Source organism: Pristiophorus japonicus, chromosome 13, assembly GCF_044704955.1.
Source record: "Pristiophorus japonicus isolate sPriJap1 chromosome 13, sPriJap1.hap1, whole genome shotgun sequence".
Classification (NCBI taxonomy): Eukaryota; Metazoa; Chordata; class Chondrichthyes; family Pristiophoridae; genus Pristiophorus; species Pristiophorus japonicus.
In genome coordinates, this window is record NC_091989.1 from 47681681 (window position 1) to 47702467 (window position 20787).

General features: G+C 41.4%; 1 protein-coding gene across 1 annotated transcript in view; it reads left to right on the plus strand.

The window, feature by feature from the left end:
- The window catches only part of celsr1a (cadherin EGF LAG seven-pass G-type receptor 1a), a 366505-nt gene that overhangs the window by 283373 nt on the left and 62345 nt on the right, over positions 1 to 20787 (plus strand). The window contains exons 7-15 of the mRNA XM_070897418.1: positions 3287 to 3444; positions 3900 to 4063; positions 4966 to 5091; positions 12283 to 12449; positions 13207 to 13392; positions 15525 to 15638; positions 17560 to 17734; positions 19519 to 19660; positions 20451 to 20571. Coding sequence (XP_070753519.1) covers positions 3287 to 3444; positions 3900 to 4063; positions 4966 to 5091; positions 12283 to 12449; positions 13207 to 13392; positions 15525 to 15638; positions 17560 to 17734; positions 19519 to 19660; positions 20451 to 20571 — 1353 coding nt within the window. The remainder of the gene's footprint in view (positions 1 to 3286; positions 3445 to 3899; positions 4064 to 4965; positions 5092 to 12282; positions 12450 to 13206; positions 13393 to 15524; positions 15639 to 17559; positions 17735 to 19518; positions 19661 to 20450; positions 20572 to 20787) is intronic.

The window sequence follows — 20787 nt, forward strand, 5'->3', positions numbered from 1 at the left end:
GTTTGCACACAGATGTTATTACCGCCCTCAATTCTCTCTGCTTTCCTCTTTTTCCCAAGGCAGTGAGATGCTGGAGTACGTTTTCACAGACATTGAAAGCTTGATCCATTCACTCAAGTTTCCGGTCAGCCTGCAAACATATAAATTAGAATAGTCAGTTCTCTGGGTTACAGCACAAATGAAGACAAAAAAAGCTCCCCCGAATGGTTAGTGAGTGCATCGTGGGGTGTGGCAGTGTGCCTCACAGACCATGAAGGTCCCACGCTCAGTGACCTGTTCCACCATCACAACCTTGCCTCACTTGATGTCCACATCTTGCACTTTATGGTAGGTGGACTCTGGATAGCAATTGGATGCAGAAACTGTTTGATTCCTGTCTGATACATGGGGGAAGTGAGGCTGATTTATAGTACTCCTGCCCTGCTGAGATCAGCTGATCTTGGAACAGATGGTGGATTGAACTTGGGACTCTCCTGGTCTGTGTAACTCACAGACACACCCCAGGGTGCATTCAGCCACTAAGCTATCAAATGAGGCCTTTATCCCTTATCTGGGCCTCGTACTATCATTTATGCATTTACCTTTTTGAAGAACATTTTCCCACGTGTAGGTTTTAACATTTGCTGCTGTTCATCCAGGGTCTTGTGCGAGACAAAGGGGCGAACCAATACAAGAACCTGGCAATTATTTTAAAAGGCTTACTGAACTCGCAGCCTGCCACAAGGTGCTATTTTTCTTCAGCAACCTGAAGCTGTCAAATGTGACATAAGTCCAAGTTCTGTAAAACCAGCAACTATTTGTTGACTGCAGTCTGTACATTTTAGGTGGGTGGATTGGAAGGTACAAACATAACCAAATGCTCATGCCTGTCAGTGCAGTTTAATTAGCACATCAGCACTAATCTAATCACTTGTATAGCCATTCAAACCATTTTAAATTCTTACTGCGGCAAGATTTCTGGGCATCTTTCAAATTCCACCTGTTACAATATTCAGCAGCAGGTTTTTCACCATGGTGGTAGTGAGTGAATACTTACCACACATCAGGGGCTTGTGTGATCAGACGAGCGCTGTCCCTGTAACAGAAAAAAGTGTGGAAAAGTATGGATTGTGAAATTAGTATCCCAGGATAAACATAACTCATGATATGGATACAGTCTTCCTCCATATTGGAAAAGCTAACTGTGAAACTGTAAAGCCAGTGGGATGGAATGCCAGTACTGGTATATTGTGTGTGGAGATTTGCTTATCTCTGGTCTTTCAAACAATCGGGATCGAGTGCAAACCAATATGGTGGGTGTATTGCGTTTAATTGGAGTTTAGGACAGAACATAACCCACTAGTTAAACAGCAAAAACATACAACTGTGACAAGTAGTTGGTAGCGGGCCCAATCGGACAGACGGCTGGCGTGTGTGAACAGCTCTCCTTGATCTTCTCTCTTCCTGAACAGCTGTAAGGTGTTTGACCGAAGCCTGCATTAACTCCACCCTTAGGAGTCCTTACTTCACCATCTGCGCTAAGGGCTTTTTCGGGTCTTGCTTTTGTTTTCTTTTTAGGGCTGGGCTGGGGTAAAATAATGGACAGGACCATTTAACCTACAGAGGTTCCCCTTAAAACACGGTGTCCAATAGCATGTCAAGTTTTTTGTCTCAACCATGAAAAAAGGGTCAACCTTCCTGCTATCTCTCACCTGTCGGGGGTCTTCTCTTAGCCATTACACATGCTTTCTGTACTTGTATTGCCTTACAGCATGTTGAGGATTGTCTTCCCTTAGCTCACCCAGCCCTGTCCTCCCAAGGTCAAAGTCTCTCATACTCATTTTCTAGGTAAACAAAACTTATGCCGTTCCAGTAAAACATAACTTATACATTAACCCCTTACTTGTCCCGAGCTCCAATACAATCATTTAAACGTATTATTCACGTCACAGTTTCATTTGCATAACCATATACCTTTCGGGTATCCCTCATTTTTAACATGTGCCATGTGAACTTTGATGCCCACAAGAAAACTGCTATGAAACTCACAACTCCAGAGTTGGATTTTGCTTGCCACTTCACTTTTAATATGCAGACAATTAAAGGATTCATTCTTCCATACTGTTGTATCTGGGCTTGTGAGATACAAAGTCTGTTTCTCTCGTACCAAGAATGAAACAGCTGTAGATCTTCCTCATTATAGATGCAAATAAATAGGAATGTCCCATTTATAGTGCTTCGCATAGTGGGGCAGACTACTTCATTTGCAGATTGGGGGAAGAGAACATCCAGCACTGCTAATGTGTTTGATCATTGTATTGTGAGCTGGATCAATGATTCCGGCTTCATGGATAAACAGTGGGAAGTTTGTTAACGTTCTAAGCTGTTAAACTGTGCAGTTTAAGCCAGTTAAATACCAGTAGTACACCAGTGCATACTTGAAAGTCCCTAAGCCTTGACTGTTGCCAACCTGCATTGAAACTCTCTGGAATCAGTAAGTGGAATGTGTTCTGAGAATGGAAGTGTCTATCGCATATTGCTAAACAAAAGTTCTGTTCACTGAATTGGTTTGGAGTGCATATCAGAAACTTGGCTGCCCAAAACAAGTTGGTACGTCTCTAATTACAATGTCTTTTACAAGCAGCCCTGATTTTGATACAGCAGTTCTTGATTCATTCATCTCTTGTTGATGTAATATTGCATTTCCCAATGGACACACATGGCCAGATCTAGACTGTTTTAATGGATTGTCAGCCAGGTTTTGTGCACAACTGTCAATGTATAAAATAATTAATCTTTAGCTTCAGTTTCAGTCAATTCTCTTCACCTTTTTAAAATCTGTAGCATTTTTTTTTTTTGCTTTTCCATTCAAAGCAGAGAAAACAAATTATTGCTGTGGGTTTTATTTTTAAATGTTCTGCTGTCGTTTGATCACTACGCACGTGCGTTTCTCAGTCAGAGAAAGTGGTTTGGGCCCAGACCTTGTGTTAATGCCATTCTTGAGCTGATTGATGCAAGGCTTCCAAGTGCAGACTGCAGAGACTTGCCATTAGATTTTCCTCCATCTGCCTTTGGGGAAACACTTTGCATCTGCTTGCATCTTCCCTGATGACGAGCCCAAATTAGGTACTCCGTGGAGAAATGCAGGCCCAAACACGCATTGTGATATTTAAATAGAAAGCTTCTCATGTTTATTGGATCCATACTGTTCTGTTTCATATCTCCGTATGTCAGGAGTAATTAACAATGGGTAGTATGACTCCTATGGCTTCACTGCAACAATTAATTGATCTACTCTTTTGTTTAGCCAAATATTGGCAGATTAGGTATTCCTCATGGACCATCGGGAGAAAAGGTTGCTGTAGTTACAGTTGATAATTGTGACACTGCAGTATCTGTGCGATTCGGAAACCATATTGGAAACTATTCATGTGCTGCTCAGGGAACACAGACTGGATCAAAGAAGTAAGATCAAATAATTTACTTATTTATAGGTACTTTATCATTTTAGTTTAATAGAAATTCTCTAGGTTTGTAAAAAGGAAAATGCATTTTTTTGTATTAAACATTACAAAAGAAGGCATCTAGTAGAATTTATTTTAGAAAAAAGTAATTTAAATATATTTTTCTACCTGTCCATAGTGCCCATGTGTCTTTACCTGTGGTCAGGCTGTGAAAGGATACCTTCATTCCTTGTCGGATAAAGATGGTATCTAGTTCTGCACCAAGTGTCCTTTCAGTTTCTGCCATGGTGTATAATTGAAAGGACTGTAACTATCATCCTGATCAAATGGCTGGATGTATTTTTTAAGCTAACTACATTAATTATGCTTGCAATCCTCTTTTTTTCCCTCCCAAGACAGTGGCACTGACCCCAAGAGTTTGTGCTGAGGATAACAGTATATGTTTGCCTTCTCCAGGTCTTTGGATTTGACTGGTCCTTTACTGCTTGGAGGTGTCCCAAACCTGCCTGAAGCCTTCCCTGTGCGCAATCGTGAATTTGTGGGATGTATGAGAAACTTGACTATCGACAATAAGCAGCTTGATATGGCTAGTTTTATAGCCAATAATGGCACACTTGCAGGTAAGTAATCAGAACTTGCACTATGCAAAAGTACTTGTACATCAGTATGAAATCATAAGCGGTAAGGAGAAACTCATCCAGCCAGTGAATGCGAGAAATGTTCTGCAGCATGGCTTATGATATTATTCCTGTTCTAATGAAGATGGGTGTGTAATTTAAAACTTTTAGATGGTATATTGTCAGTTGTGATAACTTAATTATCTGTTGATGAGTAACTGGCTTATTATTCTTTTTATGTTTGTCTTGTGTACATCATTTTAATTTTTCAATAATTTGTATTAATTAAGTTATTAGCATCCAAAACAACAGCTTTGATTGCCTGCAAGTAGGGTTCAATTACCAGCTGACACAATTTATAAATCCAGAAATTAGAGGAATGGAAGTCAGGGGGAATGTTTTTTCATCTCCAGGGTAATAAAGTTGTGGATAAAGATCACAGAGAAGGGCTTTAAACTGTAAATGGATTAAAGAGACAAGTAGAAGTATTTGTAGAGAGAGAGGAGCCCGAGGGATATGGTGACCAGGTCGGGTTTGTCTTGGGCAGAAGCAAGTAACAGGCGGTATCACATGGAGCTGAATATCGGTTGGTGCGTATAGCAGGAGGGCAATGTAATACTGCCCAAGACAAATCTCTACCCCCATATCTCTTGCCACATATTTAAACTTTTGTTGTTGCTATTTACAGAACAAGTCATTTTATATCACCTAGATGTAACCACAGTCACTTCATGTATATGCTGAGAGGACCTTGCATTTAGATAGCGCTCCTCACGTTGGAAAGATGCCTCAGAGAGGAGAAATAAAAGAACACCAAGTGAGGGCGGGGAAGTCCAGGTAGAATGGAGTTACTGGCAGGGCTGGAAGAGGGATTGTAATTAAACCCTTCCCTTTCTTGATTGCAGGGTGTGCAGCTAAAAAGAACTTCTGTGACATAAACATATGTCAAAATGGTGGACAATGTGTCAATAAGTGGAATACGTACAGCTGCGAATGTCCCTTGCGATTTGGTGGCAAGAACTGTGAGCAAGGTGAGTGATTTCAGTCATACTGCGAAACTAAACTCAGATCTGACCTGATCCAGTGACCTATATCACCAGTGACATGCCAATGTATACCAGGTATGAACTGATGCAGTGATTCTCTGCAGCACCGTGAACTGACCAATTTACACAAGTCTCAACTGATTCAGTGACTATGGCACCTGTGAACTGGCCAACCTGCATGCTGGTCTGAATTGATCCAGTGAACACTTGGTTCAACACCACAGGGTTTCTTGTGTTTCTTTTGCTGATAGTTTGTATTTTTTATACAACCACAAGTCATGGTGTGTTACACCTAAACCTCCACCCCCTCTAGAACAAGGCAGAGTCAGATCGCTTTAGCTACTTGGTGTGGTTAACTCACACGCCTGCAAAGGTGAAATCTGAAAACCTCTCCAAAAACTGTATGAATAATTAAAGCACTGCCAAAAAAAATCTCCATTTGCCAGGATATTTAATTAACTTCTTTGTAAAATGAGTCAGAACACTGCCAGGTTGAACTTACAAAAGCAATCACTGCAGCTGATATTTAATAATGAATATTCAGTTGCTGAGGATTCAGTCTTCAATATTTGTAGCTTAGCCCTAAAATACAATGGGCCAATGTACTTATAATTTAACTAAATTGTATTCTTATAATGAAGATATTCTCCATTTAGTGTTTTTCTTCAATTTGAAACTTGTAAGCTATGAAATGCTTTATCACTAGAGCCAGGTACTTTGCATAAATCAATGAAACCAGTTCCTGCAGTTGTGAAGCACTAACCACTACCTATAATTCGACTCACTTAATGGCCCAATTTAAACTATTCATTCCAACTCAGCTACTGGAAACAATCTGCCTCTGGATCACGGTTTTTTCTGTAAATTATGTTTCAGCTTCAGGCCCAACTCGTATCCTAATGGAGCAAAACACAAGAAGCAGCTACATTAGATTAGAGTATTTTTTAAAGGGTACAGTTTTGTTAAGACAGCAGACAGAGGAATGTTATATGTACACATTTAATGACTCTGTGAACCCATGTCAAGGATACACCATGTGCAAAATGAGCTCATGGCTTACCCAGATTTGCTGTTTCTGTGATTAGCTTCCTGGCAGTTTTTGTGATTGGCTTCCTGTGTCAGTGTCACTCAGTCACCTAACCCAGAGCTATCAACTTTAGGGAAATATTAGGATTCCATTTTGTGATCACATAAAGTGAGACAGATTCCAGAATAGTTTAAACAGTAGTGTTATATTTCAGAATGAGATGCATCGAAATAAGTTACATTTTTACATTAGAGAGAGCCTCCTACTCCAGCTCCATGCAACTGGATCTCGATACTCTATTACTTGATTTTGTTATAAAATATCATCGTTACAAGGCTCCACTGTGTTTTGAACGTTATGACTGGATCACAACCATAATAACTTATTAAAATAAAAAACTATCCTATTTAATGTATTCATGCCTCTCTCTCATATATATATATCTAGTGTTAAAGTTTGAGTTACAAAATAAAGGAAGAGCAGCAGTTATAGAAATGCTGGTTCTGTTTCTTGCCCTTTCTGCATTGAGCTTGTCTGTCTGCTTTATTTGACCTTGCCCGAGCTGATGTGATTCACAAAGCTTCAAATGAACTGTGAGGCTGATAGTTGCTGGAATTTAGGGACAGGCAGAGTCAGAGAAACACAGTTACTTCCTGTATATGCTGAGTGTTAATGTGCCAGTGTTTCCTCCAAAGGAAGCCTTTTATTTTACTTAGATTAAAATTTAAATGGAGTCCAATACAAAATTATTTTGTTACATTGGTTGTTTAAAAAAAGACAATTTAATAATTACTTTAAAGTTATTTTAATTTTTAGCAACGTGTTTTGGTGGATTTTTGTGTCGGAGAATGCAATATCTTTCCATTGTTGCATCCCGTGTCAGTACAAAGTGCTACCAGATCAGGCACAGTGTAGGTCAGGTGCAGAGTGAAGGCCCCTTTGCTCTGCCCAACCACGTCCTTTATTTCCAATCTCTGAGGAGCACCCACTGCTACACCAGTCTGAAATTCTCTTTCTCCTGTTATGTCCCCAAATTTGCACAGAGAGGTGAGCCCAGCAGTTATACCAGGATCACGCCTGCCGTTGCCCTCCAATGTTGAGGCTGCTGGGTTACATGGGGCCTGTGGGAAGGCTCCTAATTTACACGGGCCTGCTGGATGCCCCATGCCATTACGGAAGCAATTTAAGTGCCCGCCAGACTCTAGCAACCTGCTGCCGTCTAGGGATGGATGCCTAGTTCCCCCACCCTCCCCACCAGCCTCTTTATCCCTCTTACAAAAGGGCACTGATAATGAAAATATCTGAAGACATTGATATCTTTGAGGTTTAAAGCTGTTTCCCTGGCCTTGACCCCTCACCACCTCAATGTGAAGCCACCATCCTCCACAGTTAAGATGGGTCCCACTGAGGCCAGGGAAGCGGGAGCTCCCACATTTCCTCTGATGTGAGGAACCTCATTTGGGGCAGACAAGGTATCCAGGTCCTGTCCTTTATCCTGGGCCTCTGCTGAACTCCAGCTGGAGTTACGGTGGGAGTTTGCTGGAAGGCCCATACTTTTTGGGGCCTATCAGTATCCATCACTGAGTGAGGCTGTTTTTTAGTGACTTATACCCACTAGGAACTAGGTTCAGACACCTGTTCTTCACTTCGCAGAAGATACAGTGCAGAGATAAAAGACTTCCATCCCATTATTCTGGTCTGGTTTTGAACACAGGTTCCAAATATGGAAGGACTTTTTTGAACTCACTAGGGTTATTTTGGTGAAAGAGTGAAGACAAGTGCTAAATGGATGCTGTGCTAATAAGACACACTTGTTTGACAGTCTGGTTTTAGCTTAAATGATGATTACCATGATTTAAACGTGCCTGGAGGCACTAAAACACTCACTTGCAGGTTTAACACACAAGCGCTATTTAGAAGCAATTTACCTGGAGTGGTATGTGTAGCCTCCACACACCCACTTCCACTGAAGGTGTGGTGTGCACTGGCTGACACACGATGCATCGTTTCATGATGGCGCAGGGACCGAAGGAGAGGGTGGATAAATGTGAGGTTATCCACTTTGGTTGTAAAAATAGAGAGACAGAATATTATCTGAATGGTGACAGATTAGGAAAAGGGGAGGTGCAACGAGACCTGGGTGTCGTGGTACATCAGTCATTGAAGGTTGGCGTGCAGGTACAGCAGGCGGTTAAGAAAGCAAATGGCATGTTGGCCTTCATAGTGAGGGGATTTGAGTACAGGGGCAGGAAGGTGTTACTACAGTTGTACAGGGCCTTGGTGAGGCCAAACCTGGAGTATTGTGTACAGTTTTGGTCTCCTAACTTGAGGAAGGACATTCTTGCTATTGAGGGAGTGCAGCGAAGGTTCACCAGACTGATTCCCGGGATGGCGGGACTGACATATCAAGAAAGACTGGATCAACTGGGCTTGTATTCACTGGAGTTCAGAAGAATGAGAGGGGATCTCATAGAAACGTTTAAAATTCTGACAGGTTTACACAGGTTAGATGCAGGAAGAATGTTCCCAATGTTGGGGAAGTCCAGAACCAGGGGCCACAGTCTAAGGATAAGGGGTAAGCCATTTAGGACCGAGATGAGGAGAAACTTCTTCACCCAGAGAGTGGTGAACCTGTGGAATTCTCTACCACAGGAAGTTGTTGAGGCCAATTCACTAAATATATTCAAAAAGGAGTTAGATGTAGTCCTTACTACTAGGGGGATCAAGGGGTATGACGAGAAAGCAGGAATGGGGTACTGAAGTTGCATGTTCAGCCATGAACTAATTGAATGGCGGTGCAGGCTCGAAGGGCTGAATGGCCTACTCCTGCACCTATTTTCTATGTTTCTATGAGGGTGCACAGTTTTTCAGAAGTGGCACCGGAGGTCCCGTTGGAGGAGGTCCAGAGGAGGAGGGATGTCCCACCTCGCCCTCCAGTCCCTCTCTCCTGCAGCAGCTGGTACTTCTCTGCCTGGCCTCTTCCCCTGCTCCCAGTCCTCCAGACAAAGGGGCTCCCCTAGCAAGATGCCCATGACCAAGTACTCCCTTTCTCCTGGTGACTACAGAAGGTCCTGCAGCACTCAATCTCTTTAAGTGAAGTCCTTAGAGAATTTCCCGGAAAAATGTTGAGTGTTGGGGAAGTCTCAACAAAGTGTCCCAGATAATCTCCCGATGTGTCTCAAAAGCCTTCTTGCAATGCAGTCTATCTCCGGCAGGAAGTGAACAGTGAAAGTTGAGCATGGCTTTAAGTAGCGATAGAAATCCTCAGCAACAACATCTTTACTCCTGTTCAGCTGGGCACTGTTAGGAGAGGTCATTCATTGAAGCGCTAGCCACTAAAATGCCGTGCAGCCTCTTTAGTGAGCTCGAGCAGGTAATTGAATTGTCAATCAGAGCCTTAACGATCCCGGGACAGCCGTTCCTAGCGCGCTTAATCTCCTTTACCAGCTGGCGCCTTGCCCTCGAGGTAGGCTAAACCGGCATTGCATGTCAAGACCCCATCTTGGCCACCTCAGAGGCTCTTTAGCTGAAGTATACGGGGGAAATCACCTCCACAGTGTCTCTCTCCAGCCCAGTCCACTGTTGTAATTATTAATATTGGGTACTTTTTTACACCTGCATAATATGGGGAAATTTATTAAAAATAAAATGTAAGTAACCAAAATATCTGTTTCCCTGCACATTAAGAATGTTACATTTCAATGATTACCATGTTGTCTGCAAGTTCTTTAACAATTGTCTTTGCTTTGAAGGAAAAGATTCTGTCCAGGTTAGCGTTTCATTGTCCTCAGTAAAATTGTTGAATTCCTGGTTTGATATTGCCTGTGAATTGTGAGACAGGATAGGAGGTTTAGAGGGGATTTGAGGGGAAATTCTTTCATCCAAAGGATGCTGGAGGTCTGGATCTCACTGCCTGAAAGGGTGGTAGAGGCAGAAACCCTCAACACATTTAAAAAGTACTTGGATGTGCACTTGAAGAGCCGTAACCTACAAGGCTACAGACCAAGAACTGGAAAGTGGGATAAGGCTGGATAGCTTTTTGTCAGCCGGCGCGGACACGATGGGCCGAAATGGCCTCCTTCCGTGCTGTAAATTTCTATAATTCTATGACAGGGATTGAGGCAAACACAACATTGTGGTTTCAGAGATCGTTGCAAGATCTTGTGGCTGACATGCTTGGTCTTTATGGAATTGAGGTTTTGTGGCTGCAACACACACACTGCCGAATGGTAAATCAGACATGGAGCTGGTAATAAATTAAACCACAATTTCTTATAAAAATATGCGTGATCAATGACCAGGCACACACTAATGAAGCAAGGATGTGATGAAAAATGAAAGCCCATGATAAATGATTGTCCCATTTGCACTGCATCACTGAATCTGGAGGAAATCTGACATGAATTCAATTTCAGAGTCAAACTAGCTCAAAACCTCATCCAGGTAGCCATGGATTTCATGCTGGTCAGCATTGGTATTGACAGTGTGAACAAATTTCGAGTGTAATACAAGAGTTGACCCTTGACTGTATCTCCATGTTATGAGAGGGATGTTGGAGTTGTGGTTGACTCCACTCTGCTGCTGTTACACCCCAGCACGGTTCTGAATTTCAGATCCTCGAGCAGAGTAAGTGGTGCACAAATGTCACTTAGGCCCTGAGTGCGCTTACTAGCATTGTCCTCCTCAGTAAAAAGGCATCATCAGTGCTGGCACTATAACACTTTCTCCATGATAATGAGAAAATGTGAAATCTCCAAGGTCTGAATCTAAGACAAGAGCAACATGATAATTAGTCCAGCAAGGGATTAATTTGCCATACTTTCTATCTAGTTATGTTGCATATGGCTGTTACTGCAAATTATTTAAATAGAGACCAATTATATCAAAGTGCATCAACTGAGAACATTATATGGTGTCAACAAATTCTGTTTCCTTTATAATTATTGTAATAATTGATGTTGTCCCTGAATACTCTAAATAGCTGAATCACGGCAGCTTTTCCTTTTTTCTTTATTTTTAAAATATTTTAAAAAAGGTAATCTGCCTTTCAAACGAAGGGGAAAGGGCCAACAAAGCGGGCCTATGGATCTGGTTGCTTTGGCCAATGGGAGACATAGCAACACAGCAAGTTTACCCGATTTAATCGGAACTGATCTCTCTCTACCACTGACATGGACGGACCATTTCTGCGAGACTGCTAATTGGGATCAGATACAAGTGCACTCAAGGAAGAGAAATGTTTTTTTTTGCAAGAATCCAAGAATCCCACTGTGGCAGACACCCAAAAAAGTAATCTGTCATTACTGTAAAGTGACTGGGTGGTCAATGGGGAGCTTTACTTGCTCTAAGCAACTGCTGTGCACTTTGACTTGAATTTATGTGGTTACAGCAATCGTTAAACTACAGTGAACTTTTTTTGAAGAGCAAGTTTCACCATTGGTCTCTCCCCTTGTCACTATAATCAGTGCACATCCTACCAGTTTTGCACAGTCCATGGGAGTGCCAACAATATGTTACACAATTCCATGCAACGTTTAACTGCTGTTATACAGTCATTGTGAGTGCCAGCACCAAGGATTAAATTATGAGGACAGGTTGCATAGACTAGGCATGTAATCCCTAGATTAGATTTAGGACTGATCTAATTGAGGTGTTTAGATAGAGAGAAACTATTTCCTCTGATGGGGGAGTCAGGAGACATGAAGCACCTCTTCATACAAAGGGTAGTGGAAATCTAGAACTCGCTTCCCAAAAGCTGAGGCGAGGTAAATTGAAAATTTCAAAACTGAGAGGGATAGCTATTTGCCAGGTAAGAGTATTAAAGGTTATGAAACCAAGGTGGGTAAATGGAGTTGATACAGATTAGACATGGTCTAATTGAATGACGGCACAGGCTCAAGGGGTTGAATAGCCTACTCCTGTTCCTATAGTTTCACTATGTGTCCTATAATTTCACATCCTGAGTTTATTCTACATAAAGGGCTCATTTGATAACATATCTTTACTGCTTCAGTTTGTGGTTGTCATTACGAACAAAGTAATTGGAAAATAATTTAATGTTGGAAAATTATTTTTATGCACCTTTCTTGTGTAGTACAGAAATCAGGTTCCTTATTGCTAATGGACATGCTGGTATTTTCTCTCTCCAGTAATGCCCTACTCCCAGCGTTTCAAGGGCAGCAGTCTGATCTCCTGGGCTGACCTTGACATCACTATCTCCGTGCCCTGGTACATCGGCCTAATGTTCCGCACGAGAAAAGCCAATGGATTCCTCGTGCAGGCAAATGCTGGGACTTCCTCCAAAATTAACATTCAGGTGAGCATCTGCCCTGAAACGCCATGCACTGGATAATATTACTGCCGCTGCTGAATTCAAACAACGCTCTTTGTCACTGGGCTGCACATTTTAGTGGGGTGTAGCAGCAATATTTCTGTATGCATTAGCAGTGAAATGTGTTGCAGATTAGCTCATCGTTATTTCTAATCCATTCCAGAGTTGATAAGTTGAGGTACTGCTGATCTTCCTTAATTAAAAATTAAATGTGAGATTAATCTTGTCTGATTTCTTGAGATTTTATTTTCCTTAAGTGTCAACAGTGACTGTTTATCCAAATTGGAATGCTTTCCAGTCGAATGAAGTAAATCAGTTGATATTTTAGGCCATTGAATAAAATGTTCTTTTTAAAAATAAACTCTCCCGTTAGCTTTAGAAGCAGGGTCTGGGTCTCAACCCTGGAAGATCATGAGTCTGATTATTCTGATCATCTATTAGACAGGATACTGTGCAGCAGGCAGGGACTGCAATAATCTCTAGAAAAGAAAAACTCCAAAGCATTTACTGACCTCTTTGTAACACTAAGCATGTAAAATTATCAATGTATTTCCATGGTACTTTTCACGAGCTGGAGTGTCTCTGTGTTTTTATTTACTGTGTGTGTTGACGAGTATAAACTGGCTTCATGCCTAAATTTCCTGGAGTGGGGGAGTACATTCAAACTTGAAATAGTGTATGTGTCTTTCACCGTGGACAGTGTGAATTAACTCTGGTACTCTTGCCGTTCCATCTCTGGCAGATAATTGACAGTAACCTACAGTTTGAAGTGTACAACAGAAACAGATTAAAAGCCCAACTGAGACTGACTCGGACACGGGTCAGTGACGGAGACTGGCACCATATACTGATTGAGATCAAAAGTATTAAGGATGGCAAGGACATCAAATATTTGGCTGTCCTGTCTTTGGATTATGGAATGTACCAGGTAACTCGTGCAAGGGAGATTTCTGCATATTTTAGCAGTCTCCAGTGATCAGATTGAAATTGTTTAATTGCACCTTACATTCAAAACTGGAAATATCACTGAACACCTGAGCATCTCCTCCTCCAGTTCACTCGATTTGCTTTGGCCCCCTGGAAATGGTGTTCTACAGCTCCAAATGGATGGTCACTTTGCACAATCTAAGTATCACCAGCTCAAAATGGAATGGCACCAGTTTCTGTGTTATTGGGAAGAAAACCCCTTTTCATTTACTGTGTTCCGGTACCTTCATACATCTCCTACAGATCACGCTTTATTCCCTGCAATATTTTTCTGTCTTCCTATTTGGTCATTTCTACAGGCACTCGAGAAAACAAAATCTAGAAACCGCAAACCTGATTGCAGCTTCACTTCATACGGCACAATTGCGAGGTCTCACTGGTGGTACAGAGCCTCATTACATCACAGGTGTGAGAGAGAGGCCGCACTCATTCTCCTACCTGCACTCTTCACTGGCTCCAGGCCACCCGTGGAACCTCACAGTTTTAACCATTCTATATTTTTGCCACATACACGGAGGTTTAATTATAGTGTTTATAATATTTCATATATTTAATTATAACGTTTATAACTCACCCTTAGTTCCCACATTGCTTTTCTGTCCTCAGCTCTTTGCTGTTTTTCTTTTTTGACTGTTTTCTTTGATATTTTTCTATCTCCTCCTCTGGCTCTTTTTCCCTCATTTCTTCTTTCATTTTTCTCTTTCTTTTTCCTGTCTTGAGAAGTGGAGATGGTGAAAACAGGGCTTGTGTGACATGTCCAGGTTATAGTCCCACAGTAGTGCCTTGAGTGGCCAACATGCCTCAAGGGAGGCTGCACTGCATTTGTTGGCCCTTCACAATTTCTGCTTTTTCATCTAAATTTTGCAATGGTTTCTGACTCCGCCACCCGTATCCTTCCAAGGAACACCCATCTCTTCATATAGTGTGATGTCAAAGCCAACAGGAATAATGAAGAAAAGTATGAGTAGGGGGAAAGAAATACAAAGATGAAGGCCTACCAAACAAAACCAATAAATCTCGGGCGCAAAATGTAGGAAAGGGAACATGCAGGTGTCAAAAATGTTCCAGAAGCCTAACTTCCACCTTTAAAAAGCAAATGAGCTGCTGTGATACCTACATGCTCTGTTTTTATGGGTGATGCCCTAACTTCAGACAGGATTTTAAAAAGGTTAATGCAGCTTCATTTTTTGGCCTCAAGTGATGTCTCATTAATTCAGGCACACAAGGAATCCTCGGTATTTTCTGACCTCTAAGCGCTGGACCAAGGCCCCAACGGCAAAATTTACCTTCTTAGATCATGATCAAAATGCAAAAAGACTTGATAGCGGGATCCATTAAATGGGACGATACAGCATTGGGAAGTACTGTGGAGTTTAAAAGATCATTTTCAAGATTGTTTGTCTCTCGTGTGATTCCTTTTTAGAGCCATTCACTTTAAAGATCTTGCAGCACTGCTTAAACTGACAGCTTCGCAATTCGCCAATTCAAAACCAATCAAATGTTCCTCCTTTGGAATGTGTGATCATTTGGATAGTGAAACTGACCAGCTCAGAATTTTAACAGGATAGAGCTTGCTCCATAATAGGGGATTTTGATAATGGTTTATGTTTTCTTTTGTAATGAATAATACACTGGAAATATTCCTACAAATTGCATTTTATGGGAAAGAGCAGATCAGACAAAATAATGCAATTTACCAAGGCAAGTGATATTAACCCTGGCATTTAAATGTAATCCTGCATTACATGGAGCAGTCTGCTGCTAACAAAATAGGAAGCGATTGCCGGGTAAACCCAATGGTGAGTGTCGATAGCTGCATTGAATTATTATAGCACACAGTTTCACTGCACTCTGTAGAGGTGCTGCTGAGCTACTTAAGGCTAGAATTAATGTTGACAATATCAGAGGGCGAACACTTAATGCATTTGTATAACAATCTTCTCTCCTCTATCACAGACATTTCTCCATTTATCAGTTTAAGTCTGTTAAAAGACAGAGCAATGCTATATGAATTCAACTAATCTCTGCAAAAGTAATTTCGAGGCTCTAATCTTTGACTATGTATCATTGCAGGGCAATGTAGAAATTGGGAATGAATTACCAGGATTAAAATTGACGAGTATCTTTGTTGGTCGCCTCCCTGATGATGTGGGCACAAAGCAACAAGGGTTCTATGGCTGCATGCAGGTAAGGAGCAAAGGATCACTGGTCCATTCTTTTCTTTTACTGTGGAGACTTGTATTTGTTCATTCATGCAACCTAGTTATTTTCATTCAGACATTAAGTTGTCGATTTTCCACTGATGCTCCTCTGGGGCACCTCTCAAGCAGGATTGGACTCCTGCCCGCCACAGAGATGTGCCTCCGACCCTGGTCGATCTGTTGAGCCTCTGGATCATTTAAATATTGGAGGCTGGTTCCCTGGGCCTCTTCCAGGAAGTTGCGCCGGACTATGGGCGGAGTTTGGCTGCGGCAAGCAATCCATTGTTCTCTGAGCAATTGCACAGACCCCAGCAACAAGCAGGAATTCTGGGCCCCTTCTACCACCATTATAACACTGCACACTGGGGACTCTCGGGTGCCACTTACATCCAACATTGTAAAGATGGAAATTCCTGAAATACATTAACGAACATATTTCCCTAATTTGCATTGTGTTACAATATGCCCGCCCATTATAAGGCCGCTGAGCCCCAGGAGTGGGAAATGAATTGGACGTACAGCAAGGCCAGGGTGTGGTGGAGTGTGTTCCCAAGCAATGTTCCACTTCCACATTTGCCAACAAAACGTTGGCAGAGATTGGGCCAAAAATCCAGGCCTCTTACGCGTTTGCATTAATTTATCTAAAAGACTTGTAGGTTTCACAAGCATGTTCGTGGGAGGTGTTATTGAGGGTGTGTGACAAGTCTTGCTATTTGCTGGCAGTTTTCACAGTATCACTGAATAGTCCATATGTCGCCTATTTTGTTTTCAGTTTAATTTATAAATTCTACATTTTTTGCCATTGGATTGTGTAATTTAGTGTTATGACCTGTATTTTGTATTATCATTTTATATAGATATATATGTGTGTGTGTGTGTGTGTGTGTGTGTGTTTTATATATATACATCTAATTTATTTCTAAAGTAAAAACTACAGTAACTTTTGCCTACAATGTCTTAAAATGTAAGGTGGGCTGGGAGTAATCACTATTGGTCCATCATCTCACTGAAATTCACTTTTGAAACTTGCTCACTTGGATAGAGGTGTAAGTCCTGTTTACAGAAGCATTTCCTTTTGTTCTCATCTAAATTCTGAACAACTTCTATTATGTAAGTACCAGTAATATGATTTGAATTCGGTTGTATTTACCTTTGTTTTGGTGAGGCTCCCTCGTTTATTTTTCAAGCATTTTTCTTTTCTTCTTCCATCACTCTGCCTGCACTAGTTCAGAGGGCAGATGGCCAGTTTGCTCCCAGTGGCTTAATTGTCTTATATTGAAACCAGGCAAAGGGAGTTGTGTGCCAGCAGCTTAGTATGACTCACTCCCCAGCTTTCCCTCCTGCTCTGATGGGAAAATGGCCCTCCTATGTCCCCATACAATATGTCTGAGATCGGTAACTCACTGGACTGAGGATTATGGGCAGCTGTCTGTGTCTCGGCATAATAGTCTAGATTTTGTGCTGGGGCTACACCTGGGAGCTGGTGCAATTCTAGCTGAAAGTGGTGGAAATTCCTTGGGAACCTTTCTCTTGGCTCTCTGTCTGTCACCACCACTTCTGGAAAGTCCCACCAGAAATGATCGGGGTGGCATATATGCTCTCAGTTGCAGCTGAATCCTTTCTCTTTAGACTAGTTGTGAGGGGGTGGAGGGTGGGAGAGTTCATTATCTGTGGGGGAGCCCTGAGTTTGTTGGGTACTTATGACTCCTCTGGCATCCAACTTTGTTTGCACTTATAATTCCATTGGTGAATTGTCCTGTTGTGGTTTGTAAAACTCTAGTCAGAATGTCTCTCAATAAGAAGCTTCCTCAGTATTACATTGTATTGCAGTGAGGACGGTTTCTTTGGAGTAGCTGGGGTGGATATTCATTTACTTAAAAAGAGTTCCTTTCTGCTCTCTGTGCTAGGGCCTGCGAATGGGAGATACTTCAACATATATAGCCACTCTGAACATGGATCGAGCTGTAAAGTTTCAAGTAGAGAATGGTTGTGATGTTCCGGATCCCTGTGATTCCAGTCCTTGTCCCACAAACAGCTACTGCAGTAATAACTGGGATAGCTACTCCTGTATCTGTGAGCCAGGTAATTATATCTGAAGTGTTCACTTGACACAGTGTTACGTTACCAATGAAAAATGACACTAATACAATTCTGACTTTTTGGAAAGATATTTGGCTCTCTCACTTGAAGCTTGGCCCGAGCATCTGATTTAAATGTTGTTTCTGAGAATTGTTTCAGCTATTAATTACCAGTAATTGTTTTTTAGTATTTCTATCTGTATCTTTTACCAAATGTCATACAGTTGGGAAATTTTTAAGAGCAAAGGAAACTCCAGAAATAAGTGCTATGAATGGTAGCTTTGCTAATGTTTGATTACACGGTTAGTGCCAGAATGTGAGAATACCAACAAAAGCAACAGCGAGGAAATGAGCTTGGAGTTTGAAAGGATAGGACAGCAGATTTGAAGGAATGGAACTGGGAGGCTGAGAAACATGGAGCTGGGAGATTGAGAAGTTAGAACTGAGAGATTGAAAGTGTACAACTAGGTGATTGAGATATACATAGCTGAGAGATCAAAGAGACATAGTTGAGTGATCTTCAGGGATTACATAAGATATACAGCACAGGAACAGGCCATTCGACCCAAGCAGTCCATGCCGCCGTTTATGCTCCACCCGAGCCTCCTCCCGCCTTTCCTCATCTAACTCTATCAGCATAACCGTCTATTCCCTTCTCCTTCATATGCTTGGCTAGCCTCCTCTTAAATGCTATTCACTTCAACCACTCCCAGTAGTAGCGAGTTCCACATTCTCACCAGCTAGAAAGTTGAAGGGATAACTAGATTTTTTTTTAAACTTACATTTATCTCTCAGAAATGTCTGTGTTGCACACACAAATATGTCAGTCATTTTGCACATACCAAGATCCTCACACAGAAGAATTTGTTCGGTGCTAAAGTATAAATTTTAGATTACACAGGTCAATCCATGCAGAGAAAGGTCAATCTATGCAGAGAAAGAGAGGGAAGGTCACAGTTAGCAACAATCTCACATAACTTGCTAATTGCTGATAAGAATAAGGGACTGCAGTCTACTGAGGAATAATACTGAAGCCTTTAATTATGCGACTATAAGCAGGAAGCTAACAGCAAGTTAGGCAGTTCAAAATCCAGCTTTATGAAGGAATATCTAACATCTGTTAATGTGGCGTATTTGATCCATCAGGCAGGTAAATCTATCTGAATGGCATGAATAACACTAAATAGAAAAGTATTGAAGCATCTCTTGAAAACACAATGGAGAAAAAACACATTTTGAAAAATTATGATCTAGATCCTTAGAACTGAGGAGGTTTTTCACTGAGCTGGAGAGGGCCTGGGTCACCTCATTTTACATAAATTTGGCTTGATCTAGGGTAACTACCCCTTCATGAACTATGGTAGCTTTTTATATACAGTGTAACGAGGATCAATGTCTTCTGCTTTTGTTAATGCTTTATGGACCTTATTCTTGTTATGTCTTTAATACTCTTATGAATGACTCCACGAGATCTAGTATTTTACTTGAGCTGTTGTGACCTTAATCCCGTTTATTGTAACTCCAGAGTGAAGCACAAGCATGGTAGGCAGCCTTTTATTCTGGGCCCTGCACACCTATGCAGGTGACCCTCAGGTCTCCCGCCGCAGTGCCCACTGGTAGTAGACCTTATGTGACTATACAGTTAGTATACATGGTCTACATACATGCCAATTCTCATTCCTCTTTAGCATTCCATTGAATATTATTTGGTGCATAACAGACCCTGGAAAAAGTCGGGACAGTGCAAGTTAAACTGAGGCTATTGATTGTCTTCCCTCCCTTGAACAGGGTTCTTTGGGAAAAACTGTGTGGATGTCTGCAGACTGAATCCATGTGAACACGTGTCGAGCTGTGTCCATAAACGAAGCTCCTCACACGGATACACGTGTGACTGTGGAGAAAGCTATTACGGCCAATACTGTGAAAACAAGTAAGAATGAACTAACCAATAAGTTAATGGATATGCTGATCTATTTGAACTATTTTCTGAGCAAATTATGCCACTATTTGTTTGTGCCAGAGCATAGTCACCTTTTCCTTTGACTTCTTCTCATTAACAAATGTAACCTTTGCATAGCAACCAAGCAGTCAGGCTTGTGCTGGTATAATTCTCTACAGTTTGTAAAACCTATTTAATTTTGACATTGTTGCCATTCAGAAAGAACTGGATAAATACTTGTTTAAGAATGGGATTGAAGGTTGTAAAGATAGACTTAAGTGATCAAATGCTTTGTGCAGTACAATGGCCCCTTGGATTGTGGATAAGTCACCTTTGGAATACTGCACTGTTGCAAGTGCAGTTTGTAAGGTTGAGTTGATCACCTTTGGAGGGGGAAGGTTGAAGAGTTATTATGGAGGTTTGCCTGGTTGCTTCCAACTGGTGATTGATTGAGTTACACAGAGTTCATTTACAGCATGATCTGTGGAGTTGATGGGTTGAATGATCTTTTCTGATTCCATACTTTGCATTTATACATTGTATTGAAAAATTGCCAAACTTCCTGTGACTGTTGGCAGTGCTGATTGGATAGGATTACAACTGAGGAGATGGGGAGGTGGATTAGGCTTTCATTGTTAAATAAAACCATCCTGAGATTGGGGAGGGGGAGGGGGGGTGGCTGTCATTCAAAGTAATTATCCATCTTTTATTTCAGAAAAAGAGGCATGGTTTAAAAGTAATGACTACTGCCATTTTAAATGCACGTTCTTCTTCTTCCCAGAATTGACCTGCCGTGTCCAAGAGGAAGGTGGGGAAATCCCATTTGTGGTCCTTGTAACTGTAATACCAACAAGGGCTTTGACCCTGACTGCAACAAAACCTCTGGGGAATGCAGGTGCAAGGTGAGGAAATGCCGTATCTGTGACGAGATCTCCATGTATAGAACTTCAATCATTAATAGATTTCTGCAGGGAATGTATTTTTTAGAAATAATTTAAGATTATACCAGGCTTATTAAACTACTTCAAATTTTTGATTTTGCTAAAATGTTATTCTAGTTCCCCCACCCCCATATTTTTACATGTACATACATTTTCATTGAAATAATACGTTGGCAT